At 48.8% G+C, this 20,287-nt stretch overlaps 1 protein-coding gene across 2 annotated transcripts in view; it reads left to right on the top strand.

Annotated features, from left to right (window-relative positions):
- LTBP2 (latent transforming growth factor beta binding protein 2) overlaps nucleotides 1-20,287 on the top strand; it is a 60,451-nt gene that overhangs the window by 10,510 nt on the left and 29,654 nt on the right. For both annotated transcript variants that reach the window (XM_085225313.1, XM_085225312.1), the window contains exons 3-6: nucleotides 339-576; nucleotides 16,683-16,864; nucleotides 18,170-18,340; nucleotides 19,787-19,987. In XM_085225313.1, coding sequence (XP_085081439.1) covers nucleotides 339-576; nucleotides 16,683-16,864; nucleotides 18,170-18,340; nucleotides 19,787-19,987 — 792 coding nt within the window. The remainder of the gene's footprint in view (nucleotides 1-338; nucleotides 577-16,682; nucleotides 16,865-18,169; nucleotides 18,341-19,786; nucleotides 19,988-20,287) is intronic.

Raw genomic sequence — 20,287 nt, 5'->3', positions numbered from 1 at the left:
CTTGTGGTCGTTGCCTCCCCTTGAATTTGGATTGAGGTCCTGTTCCTGCCCAGAGCAATCAGCAACGCTGGAGGCTGTATGCTCTCTGTAGACTACAGTGCCCATTTTTTTGTCTTTCTTAAGTGAATGTTGCTTGAAAAGTGTTCTGGTGAGACCAGTCGGGAGAAGTGGAAACAGAGGAGCGTATGGCTGAACCTTTCTCCTATTAAGCAGAAGACCACTTGCCCACAGAACAGAGATAGAGTCACGTCACTTGTGCTGCCCCAGCCAGGCCCCAGCATCAAACGTGCTGCTGGGAGCCCCACGTCCCGCTAACTTTCCTTCTATGTCCCCCCCAGCTGTTTGTGACCCACCATGCCAGAACAAGGGTTCCTGCAGCCGGCCCCATGTCTGTACTTGTCGCTCGGGCTTTCAAGGCTCCAGGTGCGAAGAAGTCGTCCCTGAGCAAGAATACCACCCGCCCAGCATTGCCCTGCAGCCCCCTGCAGGCCCCCTGCGGAGGAGGACTGGCACAGCTGAACGGGATGCCTTCCCACGAGAGGCTCAGGCATCTGTCCCACAGCATGCACCCACAAGGTAAGTCTCCCCAGCTTGTGCACTGCTGTTGTCCCTGGGTGGTGTCGCAGTCCATAGGTGCAAACAGGGATGCAATCCTAGAGAGCATGAGCACCAAGAGGCTTGACAGCTTACATTGTCCATTGAGCAGCCTGAGTGGGGGCAGCAAGCTGGGGAGTGGGCTTAAGTCTCTTTCCAAAGTGGCAGCGTCCATTTAGCATCCACGGGAAGTTACATAGATCCGAGGTGTGCTGTCAAATGCCAGTATAAGCAAAATGAAGATACATGTAGCACCTCAAAGGTATATTCTCTCTAGGTTCTAGACATTATTGGGTCAGATGTTCCCTACTTTTTGTCACCCTGCTGTTGCTTGGGTCATTTTTGTACCCAAGCAGGTGTGGAAGCAAAACCAGAGCTATTGGTGTAGGAGAGGTTTGTACAGGAGATATATTGCAAGGAGCACATTGAGCTCAGGGTGATAACTGTGGCATCATCTATTCTTTTGTTTAAAGAAGAGCCTGTGGCTTCAGCCCAGGTGCCTCAAGCTGGTTTTGAGATGCTCTCACATTGTTAACCAAAGCCAGAAATCTTGGCACCCAAACGAAAAACTATCTGATGGGAACCAAATTCAGCAAGGCTAAGGTGATTCTGGCATGGAGAGGTGGCCAAGCCTGTTCCATCACTGCCTGAGAGAGGCTGGTGCACAAGTGAGCAGGCAGCCTTAGCACATGCCTGCGATCCCACTCATGGCTGATGAATGTCCCCTTGGCAGTGACCTCTTCCCACTCTTCTATGTGCAAGGACTGGAGAGGAGGGGAAGTGGTGCCCTTGCAGATACACCACCTGTTTGGGGCTTTCCCAGTAAGGAACATGACCTCAGACTCTGTGCAGAGGCACGAAACCGTGCAGGCATCTGCAGAGTATTACTGGCCAGACAGACTCAGTGCCTAGTGATTGCTGGGCTGGGAGAGCTGAATACCCAGCTGCCTGCTATACCTTAAATCCCTTGGCACCATCCCAAAGAAATAGGATGCTGTTAAGGATCTTGCCATGCCTTTTTCCCTCATTCCCCATGAAGGCCATAGGACGTCACCCCATTCCTCACTTCAGTGAGAGCTTTGGATATTCGTCCTTTGCAGCACTGTGCGGACTAGTGGAGGGCTGCCTGCACTCTGCCACTGGTTCACATCTGTGTGCCTATCTTCAGCCCCTGGGGATTTTCCTGTACTACTCAGTTGCTTGGGTTTTGTCCAGGGACAATGTAACATACAGTATACAACTGTCACACTGAAAAGTCTTGCTGCTGTTTGACAGATTGTTCCCAGTTATTTTTGAATGTTCCCTCCAGCCAATTTCTGGGCTAGCTGTGGAGCAGTGCAAGAGGGATATCCTAGGGAATGCTATGCTGCCTAAATGCCTGCAGCTGAGGGTACTCCTGCTGCTGTTGCACCCAACTGTGCCCTCCTACTGCTTGCTTTGCACTGCCACTGCTGTAATCTGGGCCCTGCATGAGCTGGCTTAGTTCGATAAACCAGCAAAACACTAACACAGCAAAATTAAGGATAATTTTCTGCCTGTTCAGTGGGCTAAACTGGATTATTGAGAAAGCACGAGGACCAGAAGGAGTGAACAGAATTTTAAAGCTAGCAGTGAGGGGAAGGAAGGAGATGGACTCCCCTTCTGGGAGAAGCCACTTACCAGAATGATCATTTGTCTCATAAAACTGTGCTCTCAGAGCATCCTGAACTTGGACCATGCTTATTGCAGTTGCAACATCATCTGTCTCTGTGCTACTGAAGTACTTTCTGTGCTTCTGCATCAGCTTTCCTCAATACAAATGCTCTGTAGAAGCAAATACAGAAGGTGTATTGGCCTTCTCAGAACTGAGTAGATCTTGCTCAGATTTGCAGGTACAAGGATCGGTTATTAGGTGCTGCCAGCGCTGGTTCACTTTCATTGGGGCTCAACTGAATAAGTCTGAGAACAACAGCTTAAGCAGACTTTCCAGACCTCCATCTCCTTCTGGGTAATGATGAGTCGTGCTAGGGGCACACTGAACTCTTCTAGCGAGCTCACTGTAATCCCACCACTGCTGGCTTACGTCTAGTTTGTCAATAAGGAAGTGTAGAAGAAGCTTTTGGGTGTCCCAGTGAACTGAGGACACTGGTGGTTACAGGTCCCAGCTATTGTGAGATGGCTTTTAGATCCAGGACAAACAACCAGTCCCCAACCCCCCTGCATGTTCTCATTGCTAACAAGGAGGAATTGCACAAGAGTAGGGGCTTATAGACCTCCAAGCCACTTCTTGCTGTGCCAAGACAGGAAATCAACACTCATGAGTGAATTTGCTTTCTGTTTTTGTTTATTTGTGTATATATTGGCTTTATATGTGTTTGTTTGCACGGACGTAGCAATCAGAAGCTCTGAAGTCATGCACTAGAACAACGCTGTATTAGATGTTGCATAAACACTCAGCAAAACACATGAATTCTCCCTAGAGACCTGCCCTCTGAGCAGAGATGGTGTTGATTCTGCTTTCACTACATTCTGAAGGGAGTCTTCAGGCAGAGGTAGAAAAGCAGCATCACGGGCTATTCAGAACATTTTTGGACCAAAATATTCCCTACTTCCCTGAGAGGTGGGGCCGGCTTAACATGGTTTCTTATCCTCTGCTAGTCAGACTTGCCAGTGATTTATATTTAAAATTGCTACTGAAATACTTAGAAAAATTGATGAAATTTTCCCAGTGTAAAAGAAACCAGCAATCTTGTTCTAGTTACTGTGGTGTGCCAGTGGCTGTGCTGGGCCCAGCTGGAGAACCTGGTGTCAGGCTATCCTGCTGAAGGAGGCTCTTTACTGGTGTTTTCTTCAGGAATAAGAGCTTCTGCTGGCACCACTGCTCTGGAGAGGCACAGGAGTGACAGGAAGAGGCATCAAATGGCTTTCCACCTGGAACTTTAGTCCTCCTGGGACTAAAGAAGAAAAACACCCAGCCTTCTCTAGGCTCAGCACTTGCAGAAGAGAAGATGTGGCTAGGTGATGGGCAGCTTTGGGATTGCTTTGCTGACTGGAGCTGGTGATGCTCAAACTTTCATTCCTCACAATACAGGCTGGGAGATGCATACCATTCCCCAGGTCCCTTCAGCAGGCTGTGGCTCAGTGAACATTTGGAGCTGGACAGCTGAGAGCACATGGGGACCTGCTAGCTGACACAGAAGCTGGGAGAACCTGGTGCTGAGCTGTTTGGAGCAGAAAGTACTCTGGAGAGCAAAATCCTGGGAGTGCAGGAGGCCCTGTCTGCATGGGCCAGCAGCAAATCCTCTCTCATCTTGATCTCAACCTGAATCTCTGCCCGGGGAAGCGAAGTCCCGCTGGACGATTGCGCGGGTGGAGCTGCACCTCAGCCCAGAAGCTGAGCTAAATGGAAACAGCTTTATTTTCCTAAGGCTGGAGCATCAGAATAATTCCTGTTTGTATAGCAAGGGGTGGAGAGGGCTCGTGCCCCTGGCTCTCTGGCCGGACTCTTAGGTGCTCCGTGGCTACCTACCCCAGGCATGGAGGAAGGGGAGGGACCTGCCACAGCCACCTGAGAAGATCACTTTTATGGAAGCAGGGTGCCAGGGTGCCTGTGTGCCAGGTCTGTGCTCATGAGACTTCCACTTGCCTAGGAAGGGTGCATGTGCTGAACTAGGCAAGCAAGACATCCTTTCTCTTCAGAGAAAAGGAGAGGTAACCAGGACCTGCAAAGCGTTTTCCCAGGAACCCGGGCAAGGGAAGAGGAAATAGCTGTGGTACAAGGTGCTGAGACACAGCGCAGACAGCTCAGTACAGCTAAGCCCTGGAGAGTGGGAAGCTTCCTCTGAGAGGGCTCTGTTTGGGCAAGGCAGTTGCTAGGAGGTGCCTCCTGTTTTTGGGATGGAAAAGGAAGAAAGCTGAGTTGCAACATGCCCACCGCCCTGCCTCCTGATCTCAGAGCCTCTCTCTAGCACCCAGGAGGAGCCATCTCCTCCCTTCCTGACTAGAGGACAGGCTGTATGCAGCCCTGGAGGAGCTGTGGCAAGTGCTGCTGGCCTGGAGACACTGGGAGCCTTGTGCCAGCAGGGAGGCTCTGCCAAAGCCGCTCTTCTCTCTCTGGGAAGCTACTGATGAGAAGAGCAGGGAGCAAGCAGGAGGCAGGATCTTGGGTGTGCGGCAGAGGTTGCTGGATGGAGAAAGTATATTTCCCCCCTTTTGAAAAATAGCTGAAACAATTCATCCTGGTTAGAAATCAGCTCCTGTTGTAGTGACAAGTGCCCCGTGTGCTCATTTACAGAGGAGAATGAAACCAATAATAGTCACTTTAGTGGCCAAGGATGGTAGTAAAGTTCTCTGTTCTCTCAAAACATGACACTGCGAGTTGTGACTCGGCAAAACTACCTTAATTAGGCGGTTGAGGTCTAGCAGATAGAATGAAAATCAGGGTAATATCTGTTATTTGAATACGCTGCTCCAAGCAGAGACAGATTTGTCTCCGTTGTTAAAGCAACACCTGGAGCCTCCTGACTTGCCAGCTTTGAACTTTCCAAGCTTATGAGAAAGAGAGGAGCTTTCTTACTGCTGTACTTGGGCTGCTGCTGAGTACCCAGGACAGTTTGTCAGTTTGTCCACTGTGACAATATGAATAGCTCTAGGAGGAGGTCAGTACCATCCGTGCACTTACGGAACACGCTTGTCCACTTCTGTTTACTTACATCCACATTTCATTGGGGAGAGTTGCAATGTATTAATATCCACACAGCTACAGAAGTAAAAGCCACCCCTGGCTGATAAGCCCCTGTGTGGAAACGCAGTCCCATTGCGTGGGCTGAGCGAGGTTTCCTCCTCTGCTCGGGTTGGTACCAGCTCAGGAGGTCCATAGTGCCTGGCTTTGAACTCATGGTGAAAGGCTGGTGCCAGCTTTGCCTTCCCTACTGCAGCATGTTTATGCCCGTTATTCAAATGGCATATTTTCCCAATGCAGATAAGTCCTAATTGCAGCTTTCTAAGGTGGTTCCCTTTGGCAATATAAGTTTCACAAGGTGGCCGAGCATTTATGTTCCTTGATCCAAAGCCAACTTTGAGTAGATATCTGAGACCTTGTTAAAAAATTGAAACTGAAAAGCCAGTGCCAGTCCGTGTGAGAATATGTGAAAAAGAGATTCCACTCAGGGCAATGAGATCTCCATAAGTTCCAGGGCTCGGCCCCTCTTCTGTTTTGACACAGCTGAAAGCTCTTGGCAGGCTGTCTGGGAAACCTAAAGGAAAAACTCAAGCTACCCAGGAGGAGTGTAAATGTCATTTTTCTTACATAAAAATACTTCTATTTTTAAATTATATGATACACCTTCTCTAGCCTGGCACTGGATACACTTGCTCTACTTTCTAGTGCTTTAAAGCTGTCAGCACCATTCTGTTTTATGTGTTTTATGTATTTACTTCCTAGGGGGTTACATACGCTTCAGAGCAGCAGGAGGATAGCTAGCTTTTCAGGCTCCTTTTAAACTCCAAATATGGTCTTTATATTGGGCCTGGTCCTTCTGCATCTCATTGGGAGTAACTTCTATAGCTTAATTCAGCCTCTTGGCCTTGGGAGAAAATGTTCAAATGCATTTTTCTTTTTACCTGAAGGAAAAATCCTGCTGCTGTCAAGAGTGGGGTGCATGGCAAATGCAATGTGCTTGTAGAATAGAAAATGCAGATTATAGCCTATTTTATATATCTATCATTTGGGACATTTATGCCAATACAATTTATATAGCAATTTTTTAAAAAAAGAAAGATGTTAAAGGCAGTAAGGTCACACAGTCAAACACTGGAGAATTTTTCCGTATTGCCCATGTTTGGTTTGTCTCCCAGCTTTTGTTCAGTTCCCCTATGCATATGTGTACAATCAATGACTATACAGATGATATAGCTGTACAATATGCAGATGATATAGTATATCCAGGAGTTTGGCTGATATAATTATTATACTAGAGTAGGAAAAAAAGACACTCACCCTATCCTGGGCTTGCATGATAGACTTTGGTGGAGTATATCTCCAGAAGAGATCCTTCCTCACTGGCAGTCAGCTCTTAAATGGGTCTAGGAGAGGTGGAGCCAGGCTCCACCCCTTCCTGCAGCACAGGTGAAGGCAATTCAATATGCATTGTGCTGTAATTTCTCATATCTGATCACTTGCTGCCTTTTTTGGTTTAAGCTGGTACTTATTCAAAATCAAAGTGGTTTTGAGTGTTTCCATAATTCACCCAGTGTTGGCAGGATACAAGAGGTGGATTGACGCTGATTTGGCACAATGAGTGGTTGAGATGAAATGTGAATTCCTCATAAAAAACATGTGCTCCAGCAATGCTCTGAGTTGTGCTGCCCTAAGTGATTGGTGCAGGTGGGACTGGTACCCAGCTCTCTGCAGCACTCCATTTTTGGCTCAAGGTGCAAACACTTGTGTGGAAACGTTCCTCAGGGACATGCAGAAACTAAGTGTATAGGCAGGGACTAAGAAGAGGTTCAGTCTGGAAAAATATTATCTGTTACAGCTGAAGGAAAAAATCCTCCATGGGAGGAAGAAATGTGGAAGAAGGAGAGGCTAAAGTTTTTCAGTGTAGAAGTGAACAGCAAATTAGGCAGCAGAGAGTAATGCGGTGTAGCTTCTCTTAAGAGACCAACTGTGCTTAGGACATTGAAGGCAGAAGACTGAATTGCATGGACTCTTTTTCTGTGCTCCCTGGAGTTCTACACTGGGTCAGTGTGGTTTTCATTGCCAGAAAAGATCTTGACAAATTGGGAGGAATTCTGAGAACTGCACGATGCTGGGGAGGGAGATGAGGGGAATGGTTAACAGATCCACGTCTGCAAAGCTGATCCAAAAGTTGGCTTGAGAGCATGGGGAGCATGCTCAGAGGCTGCAGCTATCTGGAGGGAGCAAATGGCATGTATTACAACTGCCTGTACCTTGGCAGGGTGACCTTGATAATTTTTCAGCTGCAAGGCTTTCTACAACACTACACTCTTCCAGGGATGTAATGACCTTGGAAATTTGCCTTTGCTGTCATTTAGGGGCTGCTCTGCTGAGGGCTGGAGTCCAGGTAATGCTTGCTCCTGGTCACTTCCCACTGTGCCAAAGTCTGCTCCTCCCTGCTGATCCTCAGTGTGGATGCTGAAGGTCATGTGGGAGAGATGTGAGAGCAGGTCCATATCCCTTGTAACATGGACCTTGCCACCAGGCAACACATATATGTGACCAGGAGTGCCCCTGGCCACCAGCCAGGCTGTAGTCTTCTGACTGTTGAGCAGCTGGAGGCATTGTGCTTTTTCTGTTAAAGAACTAATCTTTGAGATGCTCATTCCCCAATTCTTGGTGATATTGAGACATAGGATAGGATAGGATAGGATAGGATAGGATAGGATAGGATAGGATAGGATAGGATAGGATAGGATAGGATAGGATAGATCAATTGGAAGGGATCTTCAAAGATCATCGAGTCGCACTGCCTGACCAATTCAGGGCTGACCAAAAGTTAAATCATGTTATTGAGGATATTATCCAAATGCCTCTTGAACACTAACTTTGAGAATGGCAGGAAAGTGTAATGTTCCTACACAGCTGTCATGGTTCAATACTGTAAGTGAAGGAGTGCTGTGTGGGGCAGGAGATGGAGAAGCATGAGGAGACTTAACAAAGTGGAGCTAATAGGTCCAAAGGCCAGAGTGTTCAATCCACATACAAGCCACTACTTTACATTGAAATACATCTTAGTCTTGAAGAGTTCCCACGTTGAGTGGATGTCTTTCATCACTGTAGATAAAAAACATCTTAGGATTAAACACATTTCCTCTCCACCTTGTGCCCTCTGGGTATACTTTACCCCCACTGGCATGCCTGCAGTGGGAGAGGCTTTGCCTGTCCTCTTTATATACTATGTAGAACAGGGGAAGGCTGCTGTCTGCCACGGCTCCCCAGGGCATGTGTGGGTGTAAGGATGAATAGGGTGATGTGTTTCCTCAGGGCTTTGAAGCTGGCAGCCCAGTGGAAGGAGTTGGTGTTTCTCATCAACACGATGAACATGAGACTCAGCATTCTTTTTTTCCCTGCTGTAAAGGGGGAGAAGTTAGCCCAGCTTCAGTTTGGCCAGTGCCTCTGCCGGAGGTTTCATCAGATGGAGATGGAGTCAGCACCGTTTGATGGGTCAGATGGACCTGAGGTGACATGTGCTGCTGTGGCAGCCCAATGCCATGCCCTTGTGCAGGGAGCCTGCCTGCAGCCACTTTGGGTCTGGACTGCTTCCAGGGAAGCAGTTGCTTGCTCCCTAATGTAAGAGAGTGAAGATGAGCAGTGACAGAGTGGCAGATGGCATGTGTGGCACGTCACAAAAGAAGGACACTGCACGTCAGTAGAGAGCAGAGCAGAGATGTGTGAGCAGCCGCTTTGGCCAGGGAACAAATGAGACCTGCAGGGACTGCTTAGGAAGAACCTGGTAGCTGTCTGTGTGCTCACAGAGGTTCGTTTATGTGGTGCCTGGCAGCTTCTGAGCAGATAAAAATAGCATTCACAACCCATCTCCTCACTCTTCTTTCTCTGTGCAGCAGCAGTTGGATTAGATGCTGAAGGGTTTTTTTAGTTGCTTTATGTAAATGCATGCAAGCAAGGGTATTGTTTGTGGAGATACTTCTGGTGAAGATCTCAGTGAGGTGCCAGCCTGCCGCCCCAGTGTGTTGGCTGACAGTGCTTTAATCTGTTCTGCCCTCTGCACCTCTGCACGCTTGAAAAGTATTTATTCCACACTGGGGCAAGCGTAGACGGAGCAGGGCAGTAAATTCCAGCTGTAGAAGCAGTAGCACCAGGCAGGCTGGCTTGAGTGCTGCAGGCTGGGTGGCTGCAGAGGACAGCGTGGGAAGCACGGGGGTGGTGGTCCAGAGCTGTGTGTTTTGTTGTTGTCTGGGCTCAGTAATGAAGGAGGGCAGTGACTGGAAAGAGGAAAGGAGACCAGCATCAAAAAAAGGTGTTGCTGCACCACACGACAGGTTTTGGATGGCCCTAAAGCATCTGTACTGCTTTGGAGGCCACAGAAAAAAAGATGCCAGATTGGTGGTGGAGGGACTGAGTGTGGTGTTTGCCATACTGTGGGCTTGCACATCTCTCATTGTGGTTTGCACTTGGAGATCCAGAGAAATCTAGGCCAGCCACTGTCATACATCAAGGGGAACAGGAAGATGGAGGTACTGCAGGGTGATAAGGGAGACAGCCAGAAGTGGGGCCACACTGGGTCAATGCTGGCTCATTGCTAGCTGTGTTGAGGGGCAGATGAGGAGTCTGGGTGCTGCACTGCTCCTTGGCTTCTGAGCTTTCTCTGTTCCTCGTGGGGTTAATAAGCTGAGCCAAGATTTATAGGCATTGTGTGGGTGGGCTTGAAGTCAGGTGCCTTGTATGGTGTGGTTTCCCCCCTCCTCCGTGAGTCCTAACAGAGCTGTCTTCCTTGTCAGCATGTTTGTGAGCAAATTGATAATAGACTTCAGTGCTCTCTAAGCAACGCTCCCCCTCTGTGCTCCAGGTCCCGCAGCCTGAGCTGTGAATCCTGTCTGCCTGCTGAGGAACCTGCTTGGAGTCCAACAAAGGGGAAGTTTCTGGTCTGCGGTCAATTTGCTGCTTTCCAAGGCTGGCTGCTTCCCTCTTCCCCTGTAGACACAGACACTGGTGTGGAGGCTGCCCATTCTTCTGTGATGTTTTAGTGGAAAATCAGTAACCGCAGAGCATTACAAAGGGGGAAGTGAATCACTGAGTTTGGTCCCCATGGCCCCAAGCGGCGAGGGCCACAAGCCAAAGGGGCAGGCGAACCTACAAGACAGATAGTGAGCATGTTGTTTGGTGTTTCAAAAGCAAGGGAGAGCCCTCTTGTTGTCCTGGCAGGTTATCAGGGGCTGAGCATGACTCAGCCCCCGTCCTGGCTGTGAGTTCTCCTTTTGGAGCAGCCCGTGCAGGCCGAGGCTGGAGGAGCCGGGGTGGATCCCTGCTGTGGGGAGCCTTTCTCCGTGGCTCCGTGGACTGCTATGGGGTGCCCTGAAGACGATGGGCCCTATCACTTGGGTCCTGCCAGAAAGGCACTGCTGCCCTCCCTGCTCCCCAGGCAAGGAGCAGCAGTTGCCCTGGGAAGGGCTGGCCATCAGGAAGCAGGTGGCTGCAGCTGTTTCCCAGGAGATAGGCAGCGGGCTGGTGGTGAGCAGCCTGTGGAGCATGGGTCTGGAAATGGGGCTCTTGGGAGAGAGTTCCTTCTCTGAGGGTGTCCAGACTTCTCTTTTGGTTTGGCCAGCACCTACCCTGCTCCCCACTGTTTTCATCCCAGCACACACCCGTTTCTCCTTAGCAAAAAGAAACAAATCCAGCTGAGGAAGTTACTTTCCTACCCTTGTCCACTGACATCTGGGGTTGGCACCACTGCCTACACTGTCCAGGTTTCACTCTCCGCAGTGCCTCTGGCTGTTTACCTTCTTGTGGTCAGCCAGACTTTGAATAGGGAAAGGGTGAGATTGCCGGGATGAAACAACAGTAATACTTCTGTGGCACTTGGCTCTGCATTTCCTTTTATGCAAGACGCAAAAAACACCCATTTCCAGCTTGCTGGCAATCTAGCCAAAATCAACATTTGAACAAAGAGCAGCCGATAGAAGCAAAATCCAGGAAAGACTGAGGTGTTGCTGATGGGGAGAGGGAAGTGCTTTGAAGAGTTTGCCATCCTTGCCTCCAGCCCCAAGAGCCCCAAGGAGGATAGCTGAGGTCACTGAGAGAAGCCACAGCTGTACATCTGCTTGGATACCTCGTGGCTTTTGCTTACCCATATGGACCAAAGTCACTCAGAGTAACCAGCACATTCCTCAAATAATTTTCCATGTGCAGTGGGTTAAGAAAACAGTATTGTTTTTTGGACCCCAAGTTCTTGTTTTTTAGACTTGTTTATTGTAATTTGGCTTATTAGACTTGAAATTACAGGCTTTTAAGGAAAAATGTGGTTATTCAGAAAACAGCAGTCTTCATGTTCATCAGCATGGTTGCCAGGAGCCTGCCAGTTCCATCTTCTGCTTGCTGTTTTTGGTAGGGTGGGAGAGAGCAGGCACCTTGCAGTTTTGTTTGAGACTGGGTAGGATAACTTTTGTACCAGGGAATGCATTTTTTCTCTTACTCTGACCTGTTCTCTAAAAAAACATACTAAGCAGACTGTAACAAGCAGCAGAAACTTCATTAAATAGTTTTTTAATGTAGACATTATTCTCTCTTGTGCCAGTGACCATGTCTCTTGGCTGGTGATCCTTTAGTGTCATCCAGGTGGAGATCAGCAGTAGGACAGACATCTCCGCTCTCTGAGGGATAATACTGCTCTCTCCACCTTCCCTCCTGGAGCCACGCTTCCCCTTGGAATGCTGCTGATGTTAGCTGGGTGCCTCAGGGCAGCACAGAAGGAGAGGTGTCCTAGGAGCCTGCATGCTGTCTCTGCCCCACGGGCTGTGCCTGACACAGAGCTAGCTGTCAGCAGCTCTGACAGATGAAGAGCAGGGAAACCAGCTGCTTGGCAGGCGGTTGCCTATAAAGGAAGAGACCACTGCCTCTCTGCAGAGGCTCCATGCTGTAAAGATCTGTGCTGGCCTTGTGCCTGGCTAGAAGTGTGGAAGTGAGTAATACTGCTCTGAGGGAGGTTGTAAGACTGAATGAATGTGAAGCCCTAGGACTTTAAGTGTCCCAAAACATACTCCTTAAGGTCTCAATCTCCTCTTCAGCACCCCTTCCTGGAGCAGGAACAGTCATGAAGAATGATAGTGCAAGATCCCCCCTCTACTGGGAATCCCTTCAGTGATCTGGAGCCACCCTGTCTGTCTTCTGTCTTTGCTTTTTGTCCTGGGAAGGTCTCTGGGAAGTGGGCAGAAATTTCAAGCTCTGGCCATATGTTAAGGCCCACCGAATGGTTGGGGGTTGCTAATGACTGACCTGGTGGGCTGACCTGGTGAGCTTAGGCCCATATCCTGAGACTCTACAAGTGAGCCAGTCCTCATCTACCCAGCATGGCCTGATTTTGATATTTCGAGGGGAAAACTCTATTTTGTATTCCCTGACCCTGAGCCAGCCACTTGCCGTGACCTGGGGAGGGACTGGATCTGACAAACTGGGATAGAAAGACTCCCTCTGCCATTGATTTCTATGGCCTGGGGTAGGAGGGTGTTACTCAATGCAGTGTACAAATCCCAGAGCTCATGTGCCTAGAATAGAACCAAATAAACACATTAATTCAAAGCAAATCTGTCTCTCCACTGTAACACATACAGGAATGCTTTGCCAAGAGAATCCCAGTAGGATGATGGCTTTTCCTTTTTATATGGTGAGGCATGGGCTAATGTTCCTTCTCCATTTTTGCTTAATAAGGTTGGCACTGCCTCCCTGCAGTGAGCCCGTATAATCCAATTTTCTTCATAACCAAGATGCTAATTATTATTTTTTCTAAAGCTCTTAATATTGATGGGTATTTTTCTCCCTACCAAATCTGATGATCCTGAGAATCACAGGAGTTGTCCCCAGAGCCAAGGGCTGGAATTCCTTTATGCAGGCTATGGACTGTGCCCAGCCAAACCCTGCTGCTTGCACATAGCGTACTCCCTTCCTCAAGGATAGACATGGTGTGTATATTTCCAAGCACCAGAGCTTCTATCTCCCTGTCTCATTCCACCGGCCACTCTTTCCCAAGAGATCTTCAAAACTCGAAGTTGCCCTAGGGTGATCAGCCCTAGGACAGTGAGGGTTGCTGGGCTGGGGAACTCTCACCTCTTCTCTTTTGAGTGCTTCCACCTTACAACACAAGGTCCCAAAGACCCAGTCGTGTTTCCCCACAGGGCTATGCTTGGGATCTCTAACCAGAGGTTGGAGAACAAGTGTGCCTCGGCTTTTAGGGCTTTGTGGCTCTCATATGCCCTCCCTAGAGCTCTGTATGTATTTTCCTTCTTCACTTACAAAGGCAGCTGTAGCACACCAAATAGCAAAGAAGAGGGTAATAGAGACCAGAAGTTTCCTGGTTGGCAACAGAGCTGAACGAGTAGCTTAGAAATGTATGGGCAGGTGATGGCACTTGAGGATGCTGGGGTAGTTTGTACTCTGCAGAATCTCAGGGTAGCTTCAGGCTGAGGCTGCTGGGGAGTGATGTGGTGTTGAGATAATCTTCACTTCTCTGCAATTATTCTGGTTGTTCTTACCAACCACTGAGAAATAACTGCTTGCTAGTCTCATCTCAGTTTAGATCTTGATTTTAATGAGGCCACCTGCAATGCTCCCTTCTCAGGATTCACTCATACCTCCCTACAGAAGCTCAGCCACTTCACTCTCAAGGCTTTCCTGCATTAGAGACAATTAGGTTACAGGAAATCCAGAGACTTCTGTCACTGGAACAAAACTGTTCCTGCGTTCCTACAGCTCAAGGTCAGAAATGATTAATGGATCAATAGGCGATCTGAAAGAGCTTCTCTAATAGAATGAAGATTACTGATCTTCATTCAGCTACATCTGCAGCGTTTCAGTGATCTCTTCTGAAGCAGTGGTATCAGGAGTCGGGGAGTTCACAGCTTTGGTGTTTTTTTTGCAGAAAGCAAGCAGCTATGCTGATATGTGTGGGCATGATTTCTAGCAGGGAATCATTTAGCTTCAGCTTGCAGCTGTTGTTTCATGTTTTGCCTTTTTTGTTGTTGCTGTAGTTAAATTACAAGGCTCTTTACACCTGGCATTTTGTTCCTGTGGAGAAACCTGTGCTCTGTAATCAGAGCACCTCTTCATCTTCTTTTTGTTGAAGAGATTGGCTGCTTTAGTTTTCTTACAGAAAGGCATTTTCACCAGCCCTCAAATTGTTTTTGTCATGTTTTTTTTTTTTCCCTATCCTTTCAGTTTTTCAAGATCTTAGCAAATATGTCACATTTCACATCAGAATTAGAAGTGATATTTTAGCACATACAGTCCCTACCATGATGAGGCTGTGCAAAGAGGTAAAAATACCTCCCTGTTCCTGCAGTGTTTCAGTATCCTGATGTCAGGGTTTTGAGATGACAGCTCATATTTAATTGCTTGTCATTACCCCTGAAATCTTTTCAGAATTGCTGGTTTCCAGGATTGTCTCCTTCTATCTGCAGCTGCTGCCTGCATTCCTCCTTCCTAGAAGAGTAATTCTGCATTTGGCTGTATTAAAATCCCATATTGCTTGGATGTATTTGCCTTGCAAAGTAATCCAAACTGTTCTGTATGATTGCTCTGCTCTCATCACGATACACCACATTGCAAATTTTTGTGTCAGCAGCACAAATTATCAGTGTCAATTGTATGTTTATTTCGAAATAAAAATATTTATTTCCAGATGAAATTGTAAAGTCATGCCAGGCCTCTTACTGATCACTTTGGAACCCATCTAATTCGCTCCCCAGTGACAATTACTTTTTGTGTCCTGTTATATCGCCAGTTTGTTATTCGTTTCACATGTGCCTGATTGACACTGTACTGCTGTGTTTATTTTTTTATTGGAATAGCGTGAGCTCTAAGCCTGTTATGTGTGTGCATGTAATTCTATCAGATGATGAAAACGGACTCTTTTGAGATGAACGGTTCTCCATAGACCCTGTTGACTTGACATCTTTTATATATTCCTTTCCTTTGGTTCACAATTAATTGACCCATGCGTCATCTTTTCCATTTTGTTGCTCAGGGCTGATTTCTGGCTCGTTAGCCAGCAGTTACCTTGTGTATTGTGCTTGACCTGTTTGAATACCAGCACTGCATTAGTTGCCTTTCCATCTCTCCATTATGCCAAGACATCCAAGCCAGGAATGTCTGTGAGCCAGAGCTACTGTCAGCCAATTGTTGTTGGATTAGCCAATCCTGATGATTTTAGAAAACTCTGTTTCCAGCAAATGCTCCTTTTGCTGAGTTTGACAGGGAAAATGGCAAAACTCCTAGAATGAGACGCTCTTCTGTGGGATGCTCTTCAGTGGGAAAGGCTAGTCTGAGAGCTGGAGATGTTGGTGTGGACAAACAGAAGTCCTGTTGGTATTTAAGTATGATTTCAGTGGAATCCGAGACTGGGACATTTGAAGAAACTTGAGGCATATAGGCAGCCAACCCATTTTGGGCCCTGGTGTTCTGAAGACTTTTTGCTTGCAGATGGTGCAAGCAAGAGTGAGGCATACACTTGATGATAAGCACAGAGCACCCTCTTGGAGGCTCAGTGCTGTCAGTAAGTACAGAGGAATGGGAGTGAATGCAACAGATATGCTGTTGTGCTGGTTTTATGCAATAAACTCTGCCTAGCACTCCACATTTCCTATTCCATAAAGTGTAAGAAGTGTTACCTTGTTAGTCAAATGACTTGGTTGTGCTTAGCCTCCAGAAAACAACAAAAGCCATAAATGCAATTACTGCAGAGAGTAGTAACTACATTTATAGGAATGAGCTCTTGGTCATTTTCTCTTGTTTGTGACTCTCATGGGGCAAGTTTTGTTTATTTGCTTGACCTGGTTTCACTTCTGACTGCCTTTCTGTTTTTTCAGCATTCAGCTGGGGTTGGGAATACAGAGCCAGAGGGAGCTCCTCACCATAAGAACAAGCAGATTTGAAGCTTCTTGTGTTTGCTGGAGACTTTGTGGTGGGTCATGCAACAGCAACAGTATATAGAGGTTCTGAAAGGCAGCTGGGGCATTCCAGTGCAGTGAAAGGCTGATGAGACCCTGTGGATGTGGGGGCTGGGGTGAGCAATGTATGTCAGCAGGTACAGAACTGGTGACAGTCTCGGCTGCAGTGCTGAAGTCAGTTAATCACTGGGGATGGGGTCCCTGCAGAGAGCCGAGGTGGCTCTCTATACTGAAGAGGGCAAAGGGTCAGGCATAGGCAGGTCTTCCAGGGACATAGATGTCAAGGACATAGGGCATCATCCCTAAAATGAAGTGATGGCTGGAAACAAGTGAAGAGGGAACCTTGCAGAGCTCTATGTGAAGTCGATGGCTCAGCTTGGTGCTGAGGTGCCCACAAGGCATGCTGACAGATGGGCACCGAGATCAACACAATTACTCGTGAGGAGTATCAGTTCATTTCTTCTCTTCCACAGGACTCAGAGCAGAATTGGCTCTCCTGTTTCAGCCCAGCACACAGTGCCATCACGGACTGTCCGGCGTTACCCCGCCAGCAATAGCCAGCTCACGTCTAACACACTGCCCAACGGGCATGGGCACGAGCAGGGCAGCTCTGGGCCAAATGCAGCTTTCCAGGAGCACACACTGGCTGCAAGGGGTAAGACATCCAGGGATGTGACTGCTGGGGTTTCTTGTTGGGTCCTGAGGTGTCACTGGGAAGGGCAGTGGTGTGGGTGGGAATACCATAGTGAGGGGGTGACAAGTAAAGTCATAGGAGGTGCCAGCCATCTTTGCAGCACTTTGGAAGTGGGGAGTGGAGGAGAAGAGAGCCCATCTCCAAAGAAGAGAAGGGAGCAAAATGGAGAAAAACTGAGAACTGGAAAAGAGGAGTAAGAAAGGTGACTCTACAGGCCTTGGCAAAGAGAGACTCCACTGAAAGGAAGCTAAACGCTGGTGGCAGGGGAGATGTGACAGATGCCTCCCAGAACTTTTGAACATTACTCCAGCACACTGTCCTGAAGGGGAATTGCATCAGCCTGTAGGAATTGTGCCTCCCAGCTTCTTCTTCTGTTAGAACAGCCCTGGGGGTCAGATTGTGTAACCAGCACCTAGTTCTTCCCTTTGGCTTCCCCCTTTGTGCCTTCTGACACAAGCAGGGATCAGGCCAGGCTGCCTGCAGTTTCTGAGGCAGTGTCAGCAGCTCCCCAGCTAGGACAGATGCAAGTTGTCTTCTGCAGCTTGGCTTCCTCTGAAGCCATGGTTCTCCGAGGAGGTTCCAAGGCATCTTGGCCCTTATGAGTAGGCTGTGAGCCTGATTAAAGTTGTAATCTGAAGGTGGGGACTGAAGTGGGAAGAATGAGGGGGGAGTACAGCAAGGGAGGGGGAACCCAAAAAACAGCTGTCTTGCTGGGCAGGAATGGACAGCTCTGGTGTTGAGCCAGCTAGCTCACAGTTAGGCAACAGTTCTGCCTCTTGTTCCTTTCCTACAAGCTTCCAAGAGCTCTGAGTACAATTCACCCCTCTACCTAGTGGGAGGATGGTGAGGATCTGCAGAGGGGTGCAGGGTGCAGGAAAGCAGTGGACACTTGCAGGGAGACATGGGTATTCTCAAAACTTGATGCTCTCCTTGCTGGACCAGCGTGGTTGTGTGGGAAGCCTTTCTGTGGCTTAAGGGCAGCCAGCGTCCAGGTTAATGAAGTGGCTTGAGAAAAAAATCCTTTCATACTGGATCTAGTGGGTGTGTGGCCCCACACAGGTCACATGTACTGGAGTTATGGCAGAGCATGCTGCTGGAGATTTTTCCTATGTTGACAAAGCCTTAATGACACTGGAGCAGAGGACAGGCTGGAGTGAGTGGGGAGCAAGTTCTTGCTCTAGGAATGGGTTGGAGCTTGAGATGAGATTACCTGCCCCCTGGCCTAGAGATCCTGCTTCCACTTAGCACTGTCCTTCTCTTCTTTAGGGGCGAACCTGACAGAGAAGATTAGGAAAATAAAAATCATCTTCACACCCACCATCTGCAAACAGACGTGCCGGAATGGACGCTGCTACAACAGCTGTGAGAAGGGAGACACCACCACCCTCTACAGCCAAGGGGGGCATGACCACGACCCCAAGTCTGGCTTCCGCATCTGTGAGTAGCCAAAGGCTCCCAGCTCACCTTCTTGCCTGATATCCCTCTCTCCTCCTGCTTTTCATGTCCCTGCAGACTGAGGACTTGGGCTGGTTGGGGATGGAAGGAGATGGCCTCTCCCAGTGCCTAGAAAGATGTCTCCTGAAGTCCTTCAGTCTTACTCCATCTTTGTCTCTGGGGTAGCAAGACAGACCGTGCCTCATTGCTCTCTTTCTTGGACAAGCAACTTCTATTTCCCTAGGTAGGGGGGACGTGTGTATTTGAGCCAGGCCTGCAGCCAAGCCTCGCCGCCCCTTCCTTCTCCAAGCCAGCTCACTGCTTTCATTGGCATCCACTCCTGTGGCTGACTTTCATCACCTAATTTCCTCCCGTTCTCTCCTTTCACTCACGTGGCAGCCAGGAGAGCTGGCTGCAGGTTGCAAGCCATTCCTAAAGACAGGGCTGCAGAAATCTCTGTTTGCCTTTGAGAGCTGCTGCGATTGCTCATCTGGTCACTGGGATACCCAGGTGTGGGTTGGGCACATCTTCTTGGATCCAGCTGGTGGGAGCACCCACTGGCCCTATCATATGAGCCTCTGTGACTCAAGCTCTTGCAACACTGAGTACACTGTGGACACTGAGTGATATGAGTTCATGGGAATTTCTGCCTAGATCCCGGTCTAAAGATGTGTCAGCTCCCCCCAGAACTGTGCTCTTGACTTGAGTAAATGGAGCTCTGAGCAGGTAGGAGCTCGTCCTCTGGGGTGAACCTAACAAACCATCCTGGGATGCACAGAAGCAGTGTCTCATCTCATGCTGAAATGAGTCAGGATGATCTGTTAGGAAATTCCGTGCCTTGCCTGAGTGCCGCTTACACAGAATTGCTCCAGCCATCTGATGAGACCAGAAAAGACATGACTTCAGTTTCATCAGCAGCAGATGCTTTTTCCAAGCCTGTGCAGATGAATTGCTCCCAGTTCTTCTGTCCCGCTCCATGCTTCCCCCACTCCAGCTGCTGGCAGGCCTGGGGCTGGCCGAGAGAGAGGCTCTGCACATGTGGCTCCCTGCCCGTTCTCTCCTCTGCCTCTCCCATCCCCACTCACCTCCCTTCTGGTTGGGAGGAAAGTCCTTGCCAAGTTGGGAGGGGGTTCAAAATCCCTCAGTGCAAAAAAGCAAGCACTGTGCTAACTCAGCTGCCTGTGGCTGCCACAGCTCCTGCCCCATGCCAAGGGATGCTGCTGGGCCAGCAACATTACTCCTAAGTACAGATGCCCCATGCTGGCTGTGTCCCCTAGAGAGGGCTCATCATCAGCCCATGGCTCCAGCTCTGTGCAGAGTTCAGGGAGGACTGAGATTTCTATGCTTGCACAGTAGGGTTCCCGGGGCTCATGCCAGCCACGCTCCAGTTCCTCAGCTAAAAGCAAGGGTTTGGTGTCTCCACTGAGCAGGCCTCCCTTTTCCTTGCAGACTTCTGCCAGATCCCCTGCCTGAATGGAGGACGCTGTGTTGGCCGTGATGAGTGCTGGTGCCCTTCCAACTCCACAGGGAAGTTTTGCCACATGCCGGCCCCCTCTCCAGAAAAGAAGCAAGGAGGGAAGGCACCAAACACCATGGCCAGTGGCTCTATGAAGCACTCCACGTACACCCTGCCCTTGTCCAACCAGCTGGGTGAGTGCAGTTCCTCTGGCCACTGAGGCACCTGGCTGGAAAAAGGGCTGATACCTTGTGCTCACGAAGCCTTGTCCTGGGGATCTAGCTGTGTCCAGGGGACCAAAGGGTGACCAAGACAGTGGATGTGGGAATCACGAAGTTTAGGGCAACTTCTGTGAGGAGAAAAGAGAAGGAAGGCGTGAATGGTGGCACAGGTAGAATTAGGATTAGGGTTAAGCTCTTGGTAGGTTTGTCTTGTTTTCAGGACAAAGTGGAAACAGAGAAGCAGAGAACTCTGGTGGGTTCAGTCTGCCTTTC

This window comes from Meleagris gallopavo, chromosome 5 (assembly GCF_905368555.1).
Source record: "Meleagris gallopavo chromosome 5, MGAL_WU_HG_1.1, whole genome shotgun sequence".
NCBI classification, from domain to species: domain Eukaryota; kingdom Metazoa; phylum Chordata; class Aves; order Galliformes; family Phasianidae; genus Meleagris; species Meleagris gallopavo.
Note: the sequence above shows the minus strand (reverse complement) of the source record. Positions and strands in the feature narration are given on the sequence as shown.